This window comes from Mytilus galloprovincialis, chromosome 4 (assembly GCF_965363235.1).
Source record: "Mytilus galloprovincialis chromosome 4, xbMytGall1.hap1.1, whole genome shotgun sequence".
Taxonomy (NCBI): domain Eukaryota; kingdom Metazoa; phylum Mollusca; class Bivalvia; order Mytilida; family Mytilidae; genus Mytilus; species Mytilus galloprovincialis.
The window spans coordinates 2,442,951-2,464,582 of record NC_134841.1 but is presented as its reverse complement, the minus strand read 5'-3'; the positions used below and the strand labels follow the sequence as shown (position 1 = coordinate 2,464,582).

The 21,632-nt window shown below is 33.0% G+C and overlaps 1 protein-coding gene across 25 annotated transcripts in view; it reads right to left on the bottom strand.

Moving 5' to 3' along the window:
* Positions 1 to 7,085: 7,085 nt before the first annotated feature.
* LOC143071120 (tubulin polyglutamylase ttll6-like) overlaps positions 7,086 to 21,632 on the bottom strand; it is a 45,806-nt gene continuing 31,259 nt past the window's right edge. For 3 of the 25 annotated variants that reach the window (XM_076245218.1, XM_076245221.1, XM_076245219.1), the window contains exons 13-21: positions 20,921 to 21,095; positions 19,065 to 19,292; positions 18,136 to 18,171; positions 16,575 to 16,934; positions 13,942 to 14,031; positions 13,328 to 13,556; positions 11,328 to 11,381; positions 10,796 to 10,837; positions 7,086 to 10,069 (exon numbers count right to left, since the gene is read on the bottom strand). In XM_076245218.1, coding sequence (XP_076101333.1) covers positions 9,798 to 10,069; positions 10,796 to 10,837; positions 11,328 to 11,381; positions 13,328 to 13,556; positions 13,942 to 14,031; positions 16,575 to 16,934; positions 18,136 to 18,171; positions 19,065 to 19,292; positions 20,921 to 21,095 — 1,486 coding nt within the window. In that variant the 3' untranslated portion in view covers positions 7,086 to 9,797. The other 22 variants (XM_076245222.1, XM_076245237.1, XM_076245228.1 and 19 more) reach the window with 22 other exon arrangements.

Here is a 21,632-nt window from a genome sequence, read left to right as displayed (position 1 = left end):
ACCAATAGTACGAAAGACAGAAAACTCAAGACTAAGCAACACGAAACCCACCAAACTGGGGGTGATCCCAGGCGCTCCTGTAGACGGTAAGCAGATCATGCTCCACATTTGGCACCCGATCGTCGTGTTGCTCATGTTATTACAAACTCGGTAAATAGTTTAATTCGGTAGGTCATATTCTTGGAAAGGGAACGGTCTTGTAGTTACGACATAAGTAATATATCAATTTTGTATTTATTTTCTCCTTTTTATTTTTAACTAATTGGAGAAAATGTGTTCTACCGTTTTTACAACATTAAAGTCATATTTAGGCAATATGAGTATTGATCTCTTTTACAGATATGCTTCAACCAATTCCTGTAAAGGAGCTACCATTTGTATATAAGGGGGGGGGGGACTGCGATGAAAAATGTTGTCCTGCTTTTTTTAGTTGTTATTTCTGTCCTGCCTTCTGTTTCTTTTTTTAGTTTATCCTGACTTAACTATACACAAATTGTCTTCCTGTCTACTTCTTTTTTCTGCAGTGTCTCATCCTAGCTGCCTTTAAACTACTCAAAACTCCTGTCCTGTCGTGTTTGTAAATTCCATCCTAGCCCCCACATACATCATATGGTAGCTCCCTAAGGAACATCGTGTAATTCCGTGGTTGTCGTTTGTTAATGTGTTATATATTTGTTTTTCTTTATTTTGGACATACACCACGCCGTTAGTTTTCTCGTTTGAATTGTTATACATTTGTCATTTTTGGGCCTACTCAACATTGGTCAATAAAACGTTTCCATGGTTTGGTCTGTTTCATGTATAAGCAATAAGTCAACTATATTAGGCTATGTAATGATTGTAAGGTATACTAGTATATGTCTCTACCGTATTTAATTTGACATCGATTGTGTTAAATATATGTGATACTTGTATAACTTTATATTTAGGACTATCAATTAACATAAAAAGCAGTTGCAAACGTATTAAGTGATACATTTCAGCGTGTGCACATACTCATGTATGAGTAAGCAGTTAATGTATCGTGTAAATGCAAGGCATATCTAATGTTTACCTTGATCATGGTTCTCTGGTCGACATTACGTTTTTTATGTGAAGATATATTCATGTTGCGAATTTACCGTCTGTTATATGTATATTGTCACGGGCCTTGATCTCATTTCCTTAGTTCAGTGACTGCTTAAAAACCGCTTAGATTTTTGTCTTGTTTAATATTCACTTATAATGAGCAATAGAATAAGTATATTTGGTATATGTATTCTTGAAAAGTTTACATGTCCGTCAGATAGGATTTATCTCGATACAGAATTCTCAACCATGTAATTAGCTATGTCTTTTTTAGGCTGTTATACAATTCTCTTTTCATTTTCATATATGTATAATGCTTCCCTTGGAAGGTAACTTAATATGACTCGTAAACGGTCCCCTTATAACAGAATACTTCCACAAGCTCTCTTGACATGTCCCTCTTTTGTCAACGGTGTGCTGTTTTTGCGGAACGACTCGAGATGCAAATTCATATGCTTTCTTTAGGTGCTCCTTCATGACCTAAACATACTTTGTAGATGGTTCCATCATACCTTCATTGGTAGTATAAAGTTATGGGTAAGGGTTTGTCATTCGTCAAAGAGTTCTCCATAACCTTTCGGTAGTATAAAAACAATAAAACCCAGGAAATTTCTTGCAATCACAAATCGTATATGAAAAAGAAGATGTGGTATGATTGCCAACGGGACAACAAGAGACCAAATGACACAGAAATTAACAACTATAGGTCACTGTACAACAATGAGCAAAGCCGATACCGCATAATCAGCAATAAAAGGCCCAGAAATGACAAATGTATAACAATTCAAACGATAAAACTATCGGCCTGATGTATGTCCAAAAATAACGAAAAACAAATATATAACACATTAACAAACGACAACCATGGAATTACACGATGTTCCTTAGGGAACTTCTGCCTACAGTATATGAGAAATGGACCCAACCATGTAACCTGAACCTAGTTGACCTTCTGCCTACAGTATATAAGAAATGGACCTAACCATGTAACCCGAACCTAGTTGACCTTTTGCCTACAGTATATAAGAAATGGACCCAACCATGTAACCTGAACCTAGTTGACCTTCTGCCTACAGTATATAAGAAATGGACCCAACCATGTAACCTGAACCTAGTTGACCTTCTGCCTACAGTATATAAGAAATGGACCTAACCATGTAACCCGAACCTAGTTGACCTTCTGCTTACAGTATATGAGAAATGGAACCAACCATGTAACCTAAACCTAGTTGACCTTCTGCCTACAGTGTATGAAAAATGGAACTAACCATGTAACCTGAACCTAGTTGACCTTCAACCTACAGTATATGAAAATGGACCCAACCATGTAACCAGAACCTAGTTGACCTTTTGCCTACAGTATATGAGAAATGGACCCAACCATGTAACCTGAACCTAGTTGACCTTCTGCCTACAGTATATAAGAAATGGACCTAACCATGTAACCCGAACCTAGTTGACCTTCTGCCTACAGTATATGAGAAATGGACCCAACCATGTAACCTGAACCTAGTTGACCTTCTGCCTACAGTATATAAGAAATGGACCTAACCATGTAACCCGAACCTAGTTGACCTTCTGCTTACAGTATATGAGAAATGGAACCAACCATGTAACCTAAACCTAGTTGACCTTCTGCCTACAGTGTATGAAAAATGGAACTAACCATGTAACCTGAACCTAGTTGACCTTCAACCTACAGTATATGAAAATGGACCCAACCATGTAACCAGAACCTAGTTGACCTTTTGCCTACAGTATATGAGAAATGGACCCAACCATGTAACCTGAACCTAGTTGACCTTCTGCCTACAGTATATAAGAAATGGACCTAACCATGTAACCCGAACCTAGTTGACCTTCTGCTTACAGTATATGAGAAATGGAACCAACCATGTAACCTAAACCTAGTTGACCTTCTGCCTACAGTGTATGAAAAATGGAACTAACGATGTAAACCTGAACCTAGTTGACCTTCAACCTACAGTATATGAAAATGGACCCAACCATGTAACCAGAACCTAGTTGACCTTTTGCCTACAGTATATGAGAAATGGACCCAACCATGTAACCTGAACCTAGTTGACCTTCTGCCTACAGTATATAAGAAATGGACCTAACCATGTAACCCGAACCTAGTTGCAGACCTTCTGCTTACAGTACATGAGAAATGGAACCAACCATGTAACCTAAACCTAGTTGACCTTCTGCCTACAGTGTATGAAAAATGGAACTAACCATGTAACCTGAACCTAGTTGACCTTCTGCCTACAGTATATGAAAATGGACCCAACCATGTAACCAGAACCTAGTTGACCTTTTGCCTACAGTATATGAGAAATGGACCCAACCATGTAACCTGAACCTAGTTAACCTTCTGCCTACAGTATATGAGAAATGGACCCAACCATGTAACCTGAATCTAGTTGACCTTTTGCCTAAAGCAACCATGTAACCTAAACCTAGTTGACCTTCTGTCTACAGTATATTAGAAATAGACCCAACCATGTAACCTGAACCAAGTTGACCTTCTACCTACAGTATATGAGAAATGGACCCTACCATGTAATCTAAACCTTGGTCAGTGATCTATGAAGTGAGATGGCAGTGAGGGCGAATTTATCCGACAGATTTGAACACCATAAAATCGTTCCATGCATCAATTGCTTGAAGTGTATAAGAAAAAGACTTAGCAAAGAAAAGTTTGCACTGACCACATTAATCAATGCACCATGGAAACGAAGTCAAAGTCAGATGAAACCAGTAAGACAGTCATGTAAACCTTACAATCATTATATGCCTCATATATAGTTGAGTATTGCTTGTATAGTATAAAAAAACACGTCAATAACACAAAAAATAACATTGAACAATGAACAATGGAAATGAGATCAAGGTAAAATGAAACCTGCCAGACTGACATGTACTGTAAAATATTTCCCCATACCAAATATTATTCCCCTATTGCATAAAGTATTAGAATAACAGACCAATACTCAAAAACCTAATATTGACTTATGGACTGTGAAACTGAGGTCAAGGTTAGATGAAACATGCCAGACTGACATGTACACCATACAATCATTCCTGCACCAAACATAGTTGATATCAGAAACTGACATAATCATGAAACTTCAATCTTGATCACTAAATCCATGAAATGAGGTGGTCACGTGGAACATTTCTGATAGACACTTAGACCTTTCAAGGAAACTATCTACCAAATATAGACAATATATTACTCACAATTTCTGAACCATGAATGTGAGGTCAACGACAATGTACATTGAACAGACAGAAACCTTGTGTAAGGCATATATGCATTCAAAGTATTGTTATGATATTGTAACTGGAACAATCACGGATACTGATGGAATTATTGGAACTTTCCATTTAACTTACATAATGATTCCAGAATGATCCTAATAAAAGATGTGTTATTTAAACTTCTACATTTTTCCAGAATCTTCTGTTGTAGATTTCTAGGACATTCCTTTCCTAGAGTGTTCTAGAGATTTCCATGACAACTATATATAAACAGACACTAAAGTTAAACTTTCAGACTTAGACATCGATAGACATTAGTCAATGTTAGTATTCACAGCATTTGGATTGACACTTTTATTCTTCAAACAACATCATACTGGATTGTGACCTTATTAGTGAATGTAATATTCAGATTGGATTCCGAGAAGATTTCCGGATACAGAAAAAGATAAAAGATTGGACTCATATTTTGACAGTTAAGTTGACAGTAATATTTGTGTAATACTTCTTGTAAACTTTTGTATAATAAATATTGTTAAATATTATTATCAATTTGTGTCTTTTGTTGGCTACAATTTAAAGGTGATTTCTGACCGTAACGGTATGAAACCTCTAGGTCTACTACCTTCTAAAATATAAAGCTTAATACAAATATTTTATGCTATCCCCACTGGATTGTAATCTTGACTAAACTTCTGTGACTTTTATCACAGGTGATACACAAACCTATAGCTTGAAGTGTCTGGGAAACAAACCCAACCACGAAAGTTAATGTTGACCAATGAACCATGAAAATGATATCAAGGTCAGATTAACCCAGCAAGACAAGAATCTGCACCTTCTTACAAGCATTTCATCCCCTTAAATGGGGTAGTACTCTTTAATGTAACTGAGAAAAGGACCTAATTATGAAATTTTACCTTATTAATTACAGATTAAAGAACTGAGCCTATTGTGAGGTCAAGGTCAGGTGACATTTGTCTGATGTACATGTAGATTGTCAGACTAACATGAAAACATTGGCAACTGATACAAATTAAGGTTATCCTTTTTCTAAAGAGCAAAAAATAATCTTGTCTAAAACTATATACCAGTATTTAAAGCAATTGCTGAACCAAGATATTGTTCAAGGACAAAGTTTTAAAACATAAGTTATCTATATACAAAGTGTTGAATTCTGAAATTTCAAGCATTGATGCCTATTGTGTCTCAAGTTTAAGGTAGCACAATACAAAGATTTTATAACTCCAACTCCCAAGTTTTAAAATGCTGTAACTCTTAATAATGCTTGAAAATTTATAATAGTGGTAGTTTTGGATTGCTTACAGATTACTCTTTCAAATTAATGCAATGCTAGTATTATGCATCAATTATGTAACCAATTATAATGTTAACTGTGTCTAAAATATTTTTCACCAAATTTCCACTTTCAAATGAAATTAGCTTCTTCATAGGTATCCCTAGAGGGTTGATTTTATTATATGTTGTTCTTATAACCATTATCTACAAAAGGGTGTCTCAAATTTCAGATAGAATGTATAGAACAAATTTTACACCTAATTAAACATTATCTTCTTTTATGTGGTTAGGATGTTTACACTAATTAGAGATTTATGAGAGAATGGAATATCATAGAGATATTCTGAGACACCCTTTTGAAGCCCATGATGTGTTGATTAAGATTTCGTTAAAATTTTCTGTATAGTTAAAGAGATGATAGAGCTAAATTCATTCAAGTGAACTTACCCAGATTTTGCCACTAATTACATAATAATTGATTACATAATGATTGCATAATGAAAATATTGCATTCATTTAAAAGATTAATCTTTTGTCTATCTATATATACCTCTTTTATTATTTTCTATGCATTCATAAGAAAGTTACAGTATTTCAAAGGTTAGTGATTGGAAGTAAAAAAATCTTTGTATTGTGCTACCTTAAATAGTGACTTATCATGCATGTTCTGATAAATTGAGCACACCTTTAATTCCACATGTTCAGGTACTTATGATTTGAGCAACAGGTAAAATATGCCCTCTCATTTCTGTTTCACACCTTATTTTTTTTAATTATTTTAAGAAACTTCCAACAAGGGTTCTACAGTGATACCAAGTCCTTAGGTTTTTCGCTTGATACCAAAATGAGCCAAATATTTAACACAGTTACAACTATTTTGTGCAACATATTTTCTACTTTCTAAGATGTTTTTTCTGGCCAGTCCTAAATTAGTGGTTCTATACTGAAGCAGGTCTTTTACTATCTGATATTTTTAAAGCTAATCAAAGTGCTTGAAAGCACTGAACGGTAAAGATTGCTTCAATTTATCAGTGGGAAGTAAAATTAAATATTGCATTGGTTGTTGTTGATTTAACAGCTATTCTAGACAAAGGAAGATAACTCCAATTTTTAAGATGAGGTTAACAATGACATAATTTATATTTTTAGAATAGATATTAGATTCCTGCACCTTGAAAAGTTATGTTATTTTTTTGACAAGTGAAAAATCATTTTGGGCCTGGAATATCAGAGCATAAATTACTGGAAATGTCATGGGGTATAGAATGTTATGATCAATGCACTATATTTTGTGTATCAAAAATGTAGTGATCAGCCTTTGAATATTTAGATATCAAGTCAGTCCCATAAGGTTTTCATGCAATCTTTACCTAAAAACAAACAGACATTGCTGTTGCCAAATTAAGAAAGATAAAAACTAGCTTTCAGATCTTTGAAAATGAACAAAACAATTAGAAGATAAATTATTTTAATTATTAAATATATATTGTCTACAATTTTGTAACCTTTTTATGATATGTACAATTAAGTTACATCACAATGTTGTCACATTCTCTCACTGAACAAACAACAACAAAAATCACATACCTAACATAATACTGATAATATGACAATCTTCATCAACTAAATAAAAACATATTCTGTTATAAGTGTAGCTGGTAATCTTCAAGTTTTAATCCCATAAGGAAATCCATAAATCCGATAATTACAATACCAATTGTTTATCCAAACATGGTAAAAATGTGAGGTGTTTCAAACTTAAGATAAAATTTCCTGAATTACCAAAATGAAATGTACCTATCATCATCATCGTGTTTTCATGAATTTACTGTAGCTCAATGTAAAACTAGTATCTTATTTGTCAGTTTGTAAAAAGTAGAAATATACTGAAAAATGTAGGTTTAAATACAAATATCTTTCAATTGAGGATAAATATTAATTACATCTTAATAACTTTTCAGCTTATTTCAGTCAAATTTTATAAACATATCACGAAGAGCTAAATTCACCCGACTCTCATGAAATTATAATGAATTTTAAAAGATAAATACTGGTATGTAAGGTGCTTGTTATAATCAGACTCAGTGACTGTCCTGTTAAATAATAAATATTGCCAATAAATGGTGAAACACCTAGAGGCAAGAACTATCAACACAAACTGATAAGATACAGATGGGCAGAACTATACTAAAGAAATACAATGAATAAATATGACTTTGAAGCTACTAAATTTTTCTATGACAGTAAAAACCAAAAGATGTGTTATTATATTAAGAAGAATTCAAAATGTGCTTTTGAAATTCTTACAAATTTAGATAAGCATTGTGAAAGAAATTATATTCATTTCTTCATTCAATTTCAAAACCTTACAAAGACCAAATCATTATGCTCATCAACTTTAATATAAATTTAATGATAATGATGCAAATAATTAAAATTGCCAAACTGCTACTTAAAAACTTAAAATCACAATAAAAAAAAGAGTTTTCAATATCAATATTAAAATTGATAAAAAGAAATAAATAAGGATAAAGTACAGATTTGGCACATAAAACCGACTACACAGAAAAATGTGTTTAACATAAATGAAGGCACAGCAATAAAACATATCACAGATTAAGAATGTATAAAAATGTGTAACATCAAAAATAAATACCATAAATTATACATGTACACAATAAAACAGACAACAAAACATGTTACGTTTTAAAACTGAGAATGCATCCATTTCCTTTCTCAATTTTATCCATTCTTAGATTTGTATATGAAATGCAATAAGATTTCTGTGTAATTTTGTTCAATATTTTTTTAACTACATTTAAACAATGTTTCATATAAAACAAATAATAATTCAGTCCCTGCTAAAGACAAATTATGACTGAAATGGATCCTTTAGCACTGTCTTATATTAAAGGCACTGTACAAATTTTAAAATACCAATGGATTATGATACAAATGAGAAAAAAAAAACAATGACTTTAAGTATCATTGACCAAAGTGGCTCTCTTTAATCTGAACTATTTGCATATTTTAACATGTAAACTTAGCAAAAGTTTCAAAATCAATCAACCATGACTGAAGGGGCACATATAATCTTCATTGAAATGAGATGTGCTAATTCTAATACAACTATATATCCAATATCTTTGGCTTAACATTAGAAGAACACTTAAACAGATGTATTTACAAACTGAACTAGTTAATCTTTGCATGACTTGGGAGAGGGGGCACATTTGATGCCCTTTGAAATGAGATGTTCAAATGCTTATACAACTGGTACATAAAATATCATTGACTTTCAATTCACAGTACCTAACCACTAACTTTAATTATTGACATAAACAGACATAAACATTACTGAAACAGCAGGCTTAGCATCCATAACTTCTTTGGGGAGATATTATAAAATGGTGAATTTGTTGGCAGACAAAAAATTGTGAAAGAAAGCCTTTACTGTAATGAATCATTGTACCCAAAACCTGATCACTTGCAAAGATAAAATGAAAAATTTCAATTCTAAAATAAAATAAAACTAATGATCAACATTTCTAACTTCTGAAGTAATGACAAAATTCTGACCAATAATTATAGATGAAATGTCTGCAGCAAAATTCATTATGAAAATACATGTTATAAATAGAAATAACAAAAATAACAATTTGTGTATCAATATCACATTATTTACCCTATCACAGAAAATTCAGAAAATATGGACGGAATAATTGGTCTGATTGCACACTTGTTGTCCAGACTTGTTATCCAGACTTATTGTCCAGACTGTTAGGACAAGTGCCTACATTAAATAACCGTGCTTAGACAATGTGCTGAATTGGACATACAAATACAGTTCTAGTTCTTACCCTTCAATATAAATATCATACTAATAGTAATTCTGTATCTTGTTGTAATATTTTTACATATTCTTTTTGTCTCTGTTCAAAATTGTTCTACCGTAAAAATTGTAAATTATAGTACTCTATCAATTAGATATTTTTTTGGTAAGGGTCAATGTCACAGTTCAGCAAATTGTCTAACCTTTTCTCTGCACCCAGAAATACACTTGAATATCAACAATATATCAGAGAGTTTGTTCTTGATAGCTAACTGGGTCTGATGCAGGCATGCCACATATATACCTAGGTGTAATGGCTTTAAGAGTTCTGTCAGCTAAGAACGGTGGCATGGTTCTCCCTCAGTTCTATTTGACGTATACGGAGATTATTAGAAGCTCCTCTGATACGTTGTGACTTGGTGGACCTGAGAGAGGCAGAGTTCTGACCTTCTGATATAGATTGTTGAGATCCTATCCGACTTATATTACTTCCAGGGGTGGCCGATCCAGGATGTCCAAGATCAGGTCTCTGTACTACGGGGGCAGGGGCCGAGACCACTGATAAACCCGGCGGACCATTATTGGGTGCGACTCTTGGTAGGTCTGAAAGCAAAGAACAGATAAGTTACAAAGTTATCGTGATATTTCATTACAGACTGGCATGAAACAAGACTTCTAATGAAAATGCTAATTATACTTTTAATGGAAAATGTTCTATTCTTTGTTATAATTAAATAAAACGCTAACATGCAAACATTCCTGAAGTATCTGGCAAATTATGCAATAGCATTACAAAATTTTCAACCATTATAGTTTATATTTGAAAGTATGCATTTAACTCAATAAAAATATATATAAAAGTTCATATTGTAAATCCTAAAACTAAATAAAACTTCATACAATCTTTATTTTTCCTTTTAATAGAGTAGAAAATTATGAGGATTAAATTTGTCAATAATCAATTATAAATGTAGAAATACAAACAGCTCCAAGATGGAACTCATAAGATCATAGAGAAGAAATTTTCCTTAATAAAATAAGTAGGAAGGAATTTCAAAATAGAAAAAAAATATTTTTCCTGGATGAATAATTGTAAGTAAACTAATACTCTACAAACATATAGAATACAGTGTTTTATACATCTAGTTTAGCACAATAATAGCATATTAAAGAGCATACAAACAAACCAACAGCAGTTAAAGGATTAATATATTATTATTGTATCGGTTATCGTTAGACAGTGCAACGACAACCCACACTTCCACCATGACGTAATGAGAGGAGGAAGGAGGCGGTGAAATTAACCGGGCGGGATCTTTGTGTACTTACTTACGCTCGGTAACTCCAAGGGTGGTTTTGACGTGATATTATCTGTGGCATGCCAAAAACTAATTAGAATTTACTAAATACATTCTAAGTACAACTAATGTATAATCTATCAGTTTATATGTTGCTCTTGTCAAAAAGCATGAATGGTCAGGAAGTTACCATAGTAATTACTTATCGGAATATCCTTTTATAAAAGACACTCTTGAAGTATAGAAAAACAAAGTGAAAATCTAATCATTTTTCTCAATTTATAAATCAAATTATTTTCCTTTTTTTTGTCTCTTTTTTCATAAATCATAATGTCATCTTCTGAAGGTTAAAAAGATTTACTTCATTTTTTCTTTAAATTAATTTTGAAAATTAGATTTTAGGCGATTCCTGATATTCTTGCAGTTCCTGGACATAATATAAAAGAGTTTGCTCAGTGACAGCATAAATAAAAGCAAAATATAAACATATATGAACATCTATCAAGAGAGCGACATCTAAGGAATGGTGTATGGGGGGTCTCTAAGCCATAACAAACACATACCTAAATGATACTGCCAAAGTGGGTAGTTTGAGTTGTGTGCAATGTAACGCCAACCTAACAGTGAAATTGGTGGATTTAATAATAAATAATCACATCAAAAGAGAGATAAATATTACAATAACCCTTTTTTTCCTTATCAAATAGTTGGCAGACAGACAAGCCCTGGCCATCCGTAAAACTGAAAATGGGATAGAGAAAGGTTTACAACATCTAAAGTCTGATCAAAGCTCACTGATTTTATAAAATGCATTCAGTTCTCACCTTATTTATAATTTATAACAAATAAGGTATTATTTAGAATTAAGATAATCTTATTCACCATACCACGTTCATTTTGTAAAGGAATTTTCCACAATTTCCACTAGTTTATATACTTATGTATGTGATGCACAGAACTCTGGTGCAATGCACAAAACATTAGAAACAATCTTGTGAATACATAAATAAAATTACTGTGTGATTAAATTCATGGATATAATTTTTTCTTTAAATATTTGTTTGTGCCAAACAGGATTATTTTTGGCTGACAGGTGAACAAGTTAAATATCACAATAATTCCATGTCTAAATAATACCTTATTTACATTAGAAAAGTTTTCAACAATGGTCATGAATAACTTGAATTTTCTGTTGCATCACTGATTTAGCTAGGAAAACAAGAAAATAACTACATTAAACTGAATGACATTTTTATATATAAAGTTGTGATCATGGCTTAAACACCATAGAACTCATTAAATCATATATAATTCTAATCTGTGGTAACATGCAGAGTAAATCCCTCACTAAACAATTAAACAATGTTGGCTGCAGTTTCTACACAGCAAAGCACCAGAAAGATTCTCATCTACAATCTAATGTCCAACCCTATCAGTAATCCTACCGTCTTATAGACACCCACTGCTATCCAGGAGGAATATGCAAGACGACAAAACATATTGGTTAATTTCTTATTCTATAATTATTGGCTTATAAAGATTTTATTGGGCAAAATTAAAGTGAGAAGTATATTCTTATTTTCTTTGTCATTAGATTAACATTTCCGCCATATTTTGCTGAAAATAACATGCAAGTTAACTGTAAGCCTGTTTGTACATGCTGTTATTATTTAAATCATCCATTATTTAGACGCTCTATCAGAGAAATATTTTGATCATTCTATAGAATGTCATGGAAACAGCAATAGAACAGCAATCTCTGATAGAACAATATTTCATCATGCATTTTTTATTTTACACAACAATTAAACTGAACACACGTGGGACATACGATGAACGACAGATGGCTGATCGAACAGGATTTTCTGCCACCACAAAAAAACCTACAACTTAGAATATTTAGGAATATCAGAGTGAATAACTGAAGTTGTTAACAATACTCATTATCTATAAATACTAATTATTATTTCTTAGCTTGATCATTGTTCAAACTTTAAAAAAACTTTAATTTTTATTTTGTACTGAACTTGCATTTTGATTTTTAAACTGCTTATTTGTTTTTATTTCATAAATTAAATTATATAATTTTATTATTTGCTTACACAAATGAAGACAGTAAATCTACAGTGTAATGAAACAGTGGAAACACCCAATCCTATTGTATAATACAATATATTATTCTCTTCACAGGTAAAAATCCAAACTAATATCAAGAAGTCATAGTGAGCAAAACGGAGATTACTTGAAAACTATATCACCACATTCAGTACTTAAAATCTCAAACTTCCAAGAATCTGTGATAAGTTATAGTAAAACTCTGGTGACAACATTGTCTTGTGTGTAACTTTCTACACCTTAAGATGTGTGTAATTTTTGTCTATCTAAATTTGTGCAAAATTCAGGTTGTCTGCCTAAAGTTGTGTGTAATTTTTTCCACCAAAAGTTGTGCATATTTTTACGCACAGAAAGTTGTGTGTAATTTTCTCCACCTATAGTGGTGTGTAATTGTATCCAGCTAAAGTGGTGTGTTATTGTATCCCCCTATAACTGTTGGATTCCTCACCTCCGTCTTTCCTCTGCCCCTGGGCACTCAATGTCCGTTTACTGTTGGGCGTCGCTACATCTGATCTCCAGTCAGAAGAGTAGCCATTCCTGGCCAATATCCTGTTTCTCTCAGCTTCAGTGTCTAACAGGTGGGATAAATTGTTTCTGAACTCAGATTCTTGAATGACAAGAGCACCTGAGTTTGACCTTGGATTTCCTCCTAAAGGTTTCTTTACAAACTTATTTCTCTGAAATGTGCAAGATAGTATTTTCAATCAAAATGCTAACTTTGGTAACATAAACATTTTCTTTAAGCACTTAGGTGTGTATTCAATTCACAATAAGAATCTACCAATGATTGATGTGATACTGAAAGTTTTAGTATAGGCATTACTAAAATCTATAAACTAGTTGACAATATGTTGCTTTTAAATAACACTGTACTTCTTTAAAGAAGTAAAATGTAAAAGCTATAGTTTGAAATGTAGACATGGCTTAAAAAAGCAAAATCTAATTTATTCCAAATTGATTTAAATTTTCATTTTATTAATTGAAAATATAAATTTTTTCCTCCAGAAATATGACAAAAAGGAAGTTTTTCTAATGATAGATTTTCATGTCTTCTGGTCTCACCTGATATGATGGTACTGTCTTCTCATTTAGGTTACTCAGACTTCCAGACTTGCCCTGCCACGTGGAAACTCGCCCAGAATTGTAGTTAGGCTGATTGATAGATGATATAGAATTATTGACATTATTAGTGAGTAGGGTATGCATGGAATTGGTGAGTGCAGATGATAAAGAATGATCATGATGAAGGTGGTTGTGTGCCCGGCGTGTTAGATCCGCTTCACGACCACTCTGAAAACAAAACAAAAACTCCTCCCAGTTATGTTAATAAAAGTATAACCTGCCACCAATAATATACTAAGCATGCTCCAGCCTAAGTATTTTAGTGCTTAAAGTGAAAAAAAAACAAGACGGAAACAAAAAAGAAACAAAATCACAAATCCTGTTAAAATTGAAATCACACTTAATTCTTATCAAACAGAAAAAAGAAAACCATCAGCAGTTTAAAACTTTTGATTATTTGAAGACATTCAAAATTTAAATGAAAACTTACTGTCTTGCGTCTAACAAATGAAAATTGTAAAAAGTATACAAATTCAATGCCACAAAGCTTTTGTTAGAAAAAGGTTATAAAAAAAAATGCAGAAAAACAAAACTTTATAAAATTACTATTTTATTCCTCTATTTAGTTCCTTTGGTCATGCGGTATATCTAAAATCAGGCAACAAGAAATCATAGTTTATTGAACAAACTTTACAATTAGCTAAATAAAAACATTCAAAAACTAATGGAAAGTCACGTCTCCATCTTTGAAAAAAAAATATCAGCAAAAACTTGACTAAGTAAAATACTTTCTGGATACTTGAATCTTACAATTAATACTTATCTGTGTGAATATACAAATAAAAATATAAAAAAGTCATGCAACGAAAATAACACACTTAAACATAATCAAGCACCTATCACCAAGATCATTTTTACAACAGACATCACTGGTAATTCCCTACATAACAGAATCAAGGGGAAGTAACCAGTAAGATGTCTCTGCACTACCAGCTACCAACATCTAAACCTACATACATATATACAGCTACCAAGATGTGTATCTAAACCTACATATATATATAGCCACATCTTAAATAATACACTTACAATGAGATATATAAAGTGTCTATACATCCTATGTAATATAATATGCTACAAAGCAAGGGAAAAGTAGCATAGCAAGGTTTGATACAAGCTGTTTATATATTTATTACTTCCTTTCATCATACACAACTCAACTCTCTGTCAGAAAGTTTGGTGAAAGGGAAAATTATAAAATATGATTTGGATGAGTTTTCAAAAAGAGATTCTGATAATCATTCTAAAAATCAATTTACCGACCATCATACAAAATTAAAAGATACCATCAATTTGATGCTCCATATGTCATTTAAAAAAATATATGATGCTAGACATCAATTATTGGAAATCTGGAAGTATCAACGATAAATACGATAAAAAGGAAGTAAATCATATATTTAGCAAAGTACAACCATTAGATAGCAAAATACTACTAATAGATATAGCAGTTTATCAGTCAGTATTTTGTGCAGGCAAACATAAACATTAGTGTAAAAAGTGAAATAGCAAAAATAAAGTTATAGCATGTGTAGCAAGTGTAGAACAAAACCTTTGTCATAAGTAAACTTAGCAACTCTGTTTTAATATGTATGGTAACATATAGTTAAAGATTCATTCAGTGTCCCAGTGTCCAAGTCCCAACCTTACTCAGTACTTTCGTCTACAAGCAGTGACTTTTTTATTTGAAATGGACCTTACTTTACTTCCAACAGGTCAGGTTACCAAAATATATTTCTGTACAGAAAAAAATGAATACAATACAGTGATTGATATACAGCATTTTCTTTTGTTTGTTAGTCTGGTATATCTAGGTTTTGTTTATTAAAAAACACAAAAAAATGTAGGAGTTCAATAATGGTAGCAATTATACATATTGGTTTGGTGAATATACTCAAAGGGGAGATAATTGTTATCAAACAAACCAACAACAATGTTCCAGCAGTCTCAGTCATTTTTTTTAAGTATTAACCCTATATGCCATCCAAAATAAAGGTACCCAAAGTGGTTGCTTGGTGCTTGGTGGAGCCATCACAAATAAATCTAAACAAAAAAGTCTTTATGATTACAGTTTCCAAGCTTTATAAAATTATCTGCCTTTTTACTTGAAGATTACCAAAAAGTCCATTGACAAAGGTGATTCAATGTGAAATGTTGATAGCTCATGTGAATCTTTGGTCTAAACAAAGTCGCAACAAATATTGAAACAAAAATTATAGTCAAAAAGTCCTACAGCTGAATTACAAACTAGATGTGTACAACATTTAAATTGTAATTGGAATAATTCCAAGGAAACTAATGGTCTTAAAAGCAGATGCTCAATTAAAGTCAAGGTCCCATTTTGTTTAATTCATTTAAAGAAGAAAAAGTAAGGAAGGTTCTGATTAGTAGGTTACATTAACTGACTATAAGTTAATTAATACAAGACAACAAAACAATTATAGTATTATTAGGTTCAAAGTAAAAACAATAAGCAGATGTTTATTTGCTGTGAATATTTGAGCCTATCAAAACAATTGTTAAAGGTAAGATAATTCACATCAACTCAGCCAATCACAACACTGGTTACAAACCTCCAAATCAAACAGCTCTTCATTTTCAATATCATCTTGAGTGAAGGGCTGATGTGTTAAAACAACCTTTCTATCATTGGTGCTATAAGATAGACGCACCTGAGGAAACTGTCTGTTTGGATCTTCCCTTGCATGGAAGAACACACTGCTATCATAGTTATTTCCATATCGATTATGACCTGATCTACTTGCATTCTTTTCAGTCTTAGTGATGTTTTCATTGGCTAAAGCATGGTTATGTCCAAAGTAGCGATCCAGTAACTTTTTGTAATATTGACGATCTTTTATTCTGATGGGGGCTCGTTGCCCAGCAAGGATTGATTCATTTTGCCGATTGGCACAGAGCCATCTGTGATTATCCTGTGCAAGTGCAGAGAGAGAGAAAGCTGGTAAGGTAGTGATACATGCAGCGTGATATCATATATCTAATATAAACACTGACTTTCACAACAATTTCATCAATTAATCCTAACCTTGATTCGTTTTTACTATATGAATGATGTGACTTTAAGCTAACTGACTCCCAAAGTGATCAGCGTGTATATTAGACAAAAGACAAAATGGAAAGAAAATTCTTCAGTTTTTCTCTGACTATCTGCTTGATTTACTTTAGTATGACAATATTTTGTAACAAGAAGATAACTGAAGTATTTTCTCCATACTGTTGTCCTAAAACATATGCATTTTAGGAGAACAATAAAAGGCAATTATTAAGTTGCAAAAATGAAAAGTGCAATTTCTAAATTTTAAATCTAATCTATCTCTGTATATATTTACAAACTAAAAAAGATACCAACTACTTTGAAAGAAAATCTATCTCTAAACTGTCTTCTAAGCTTGCTTAATTTTACCTAAAAATTAAATGATTGATTCAGAGATTTTATAGGACCTATATTGTAAGCATTTTTTTTTATTTTAGTTTCTCCAAGAAAAAAATTTGTCATAAAAAATATATCATGTGCAATTGGATGAGTGACTGCTCCTCCTCCTCCAGCCAAGTGCTCCATTAAGCTGCTACTGACCAGGTGTTTCAACAACAGAAGTTTGTTTGGGCTTACCTTTAGAAATGACATCAAACTCATTTCACCATATGGAGGCTAGACAGAAATACAGCAATGGAATTTGTTTAACAAAATTGGTTATAATTGTAAAAATTTTCACAGTAAAGGTTTCGTAACATCCTAATGTTAAGTTTCTTTTAAGTAAAATTGATGAATAAATGATTGATTTGACTGATAATGTAAAAGTGATGTATTAATGATTTTAGTAAGTGTATTTTATTGGGAAGTCAGTTAATACATAGAAAGATAGAAACATGTAAAATTAGTAAATGGATATTACATGTAACTTCAGAAATAGTTTTAGTAAACTGGGAGGAATACTGCTAATTGCTTTAAAACATCTTGTCAGAATACTTTCAATGATGAAAACCTAATCTTTTCTTTATAACTGACAAAACATTTAATAAATACTCAAAACAAATTACATTATTTACGACAATAAGAATACTTTTCATATGACCTAATAGTCTAAGGGATGGACACAACATCAAATAATTTACCTGTGTCTGAGGTCGAGAATTTTTTGTACTGGCCACCTGTTAAATATCACCCCATTTAAATCATAAAAAAACTCTACATAACAATAACAAATTTAAAACATGAACATAAAAATGTGTGATTTGCAAGTGAAATTGAAATCAAATTGTAAATAAAATCATAAATCAACTTAAATCTTTCTATGAACATCTAAGTGTCATCTAAAGAAATATCATTGTAATATATGTCACAAAAAAGGCAAAGGTTTCAATAGATAATGTTTAATATGCATAAATAAGTGAATTAATAAAACTTTTAGATTTTTCTTGAATTTCTTTTATTTCAATTCAAATTACAGGTAATAACTTTTCAATTTCTAAATTTAAAATTTTTAAACTTTCAAAGACACAAGTTTACAAGGTTTTTTCCTATTAAACTGCCTCAAGCACATTTTCTTCGCTTATGATGGCCTTATCATTTTAATAACCTGATAATTGTGACAAAACTACCAAGAAGAAAGACTGTTGATTCTAGTACTCACTTTCTTCATTTGTAAAACCTATACACAATGTACATTTTATTACAGCAGTGTTTTATAATAAATATCTATTAGTCTTTTTCATTTAGAAGTTATAGGGATATAAGCGTTTTTAACCAAAATATAACATAATTCACTTCAATGAACGTCTCTAGCCAGACTTTATTTTACAAAAGTTGATTGCATCTTTTAACTATTGCTGATTAATATGTTTTACAAGCAACCCAACAAATTGGTTATAAGTAATATAATTTCTCTGGCTTTAAAAATCTAAAAGTGAACAACCTGAACTTATAAACTTACTGGAGGTCAAGATAAAGGTCATGACTGGTAAACCTACCAATAGTAGGAGTTAAGGTCATGATCAATAAACCTCCTAAGGTTACAGGTAAAGGTTGTGACTTATAAACCTACCAAGGGTGGAGGTAAAGGTCTTGCATCTGTTTTCATTACTCCCATAGTTCCTGGTGTACAATGGAGGAGACGATACACATGTTCCACTATACCCAGACCTCTGACTAGGTTATCACGTTGTAACAGACCACTGATTCTCTCCAGTTCTTCCTCCTCTAGGATGTCCATTGGTTTACTGGTATCCATTGGCTCATCATGTAATCGTCGGTCAGATTCACTACCTAAGGTCTATAATAACAAATAAAATGTATTACATTCAGTGCAGCTTAAATATTTTTACTTGTTGGTGGTGGAAACCACCTCATCTTTTCAACGAGTAATTTTTATTGTGGTTTTTCTTTAAGAACTGTTGTCTTATCTCATGTTTTTTTATGATGGTGTTATTTATTTTTTCTTCCATTAGATAAAAAATATTTTGACTATATAAATTATTTAAGTAACATACTTATTTTCCTATATCAATAAAGATATCATCATGTCCTAAATCTTTCTCCTACTAGCTTCATTCGTTACTAGCATGGATATAGTATATAAACACCTTTCTGTTTAAAAATATAAATAAGGTATCATTTCTTTCTTTGTATCTATCAATAGGTTCTGATTTAACAATACCTCACTACATCTATTCCTAGAACCTGAGAGCCTCCAAGAGGGCAGGGCATGGTGGTTATCTTACCTCACTACATCTATTCCTAGAAACTGAGAGCCTCCAAGAGGGCATGGTGGTTCGCTTACCTCACTACAACTATTCCTAGAACCTGAGAGCCTCCAAGAGGGCATGGTGGTTTGCTTACCTCACTACAACTATTCCTAGAACCTGAGAGCCTCTGAGAGGGCATGGTGGTTCACTTACCTCACTACAACTATTCCTAGAACCTGAGAGCCTCCAAGAGGGCATGGTGGTTCTCTTACCTCACTACAACTATTCCTAGAACCTGAGAGCCTCCAAGAGGGCATGGTGGTTTGCTTACCTCACTACAACTATTCCTAGAACCTGAGAGCCTCTGAGAGGGCATGGTGGTTCACTTACCTCACTACAACTATTCCTAGAACCTGAGAGCCTCCAAGAGGGCATGGTGGTTCTCTTACCTCACTACAACTATTCCTAGAACCTGAGAGCCTCCGAGAAGGCATGGTGGTTTGCTTACCTCACTACAGCTATTCCTAGAACCTGAGAGCCTCTGAGAGGGCATGGTGGTTTGCTTACCTCACTACACCTATTCCTAGAACCTGAGAGCCTCCAAGAGGGCATGGTGGTTCGCTTACCTCACTACAACTATTCCTAGAACCTGAGAGCCTCCAAGAGGGCATGGTGGTTCTCTTACCTCACTACAACTATTCCTAGAACCTGAGAGCCTCCAAGAGGGCATGGTGGTTTGCTTACCTCACTACAACTATTCCTAGAACCTGAGAGCCTCTGAGAGGGCATGGTGGTTCACTTACCTCACTACAACTATTCCTAGAACCTGAGAGCCTCCAAGAGGGCATGGTGGTTCACTTACCTCACTACAACTATTCCTAGAACCTGAGAGCCTCCGAGAAGGCATGGTGGTTTGCTTACCTCACTACAGCTATTCCTAGAACCTGAGAGCCTCTGAGAGGGCATGGTGGTTTGCTTACCTCACTACACCTATTCCTAGAACCTGAGAGCCTCCAAGAGGGCATGGTGGTTCGCTTACCTCACTACAACTATTCCTAGAACCTGAGAGCCTCCAAGAGGGCATGGTGGTTCTCTTACCTCACTACAACTATTCCTAGAACCTGAGAGCCTCCAAGAGGGCATGGTGGTTTGCTTACCTCACTACAACTATTCCTAGAACCTGAGAGCCTCTGAGAGGGCATGGTGGTTCACTTACCTCACTACAACTATTCCTAGAACCTGAGAGCCTCCGAGAGGGCATGGTGGTTCTCTTTAATGACCTTCTTCTCCTACTGTTGGGACTTTCTGGTCTAACGGATTGCTGACTTTTCTTTCCCTTTAACATAGATTCCAATTTTTCTTTTTTTCTGGCAATTTCATCTCGTTGTTGCCTGTAATTAATACCATAGATAATCTTTATTAGTCTTCAAATGAGTCACACTATTTCAAATAAAATGCCTAAATCATCACAGATAAATTTTAATGACACTTACAATGCAATTTCTATACTATTTCTATATTTTCTAAAGCAAGTATTAATTTATCAGTTATCAACATACATCAATGCTTATCTCTCTGGGAACATTTTTATAATCTGGTTCACCTAAAAAGTCTGGCATTTATGTAAGCTTGAATATAGGTATACATAGATCAAATATTATCACATTATACACCTTTTTATTCATGACAAGTATTTTGTTAACAAGAGTGTACACACTAAAAATAGCTGATCAGCTTTAATGTTTATGGTAGAATTTAATGTTGAGCCTCTTTAATACACAAAAATGAGGTCATTTTTAGATGAATCCTGCCAGACAGACATGTATTCCTTACTATCATTTCATTCAACAAACTATTTGACCTATAGCTGAGGGGGAGGACAGGGGTAAGGGAGACAGGGAGAAAGGGGGTGGGAGAAAGGAGAAAGG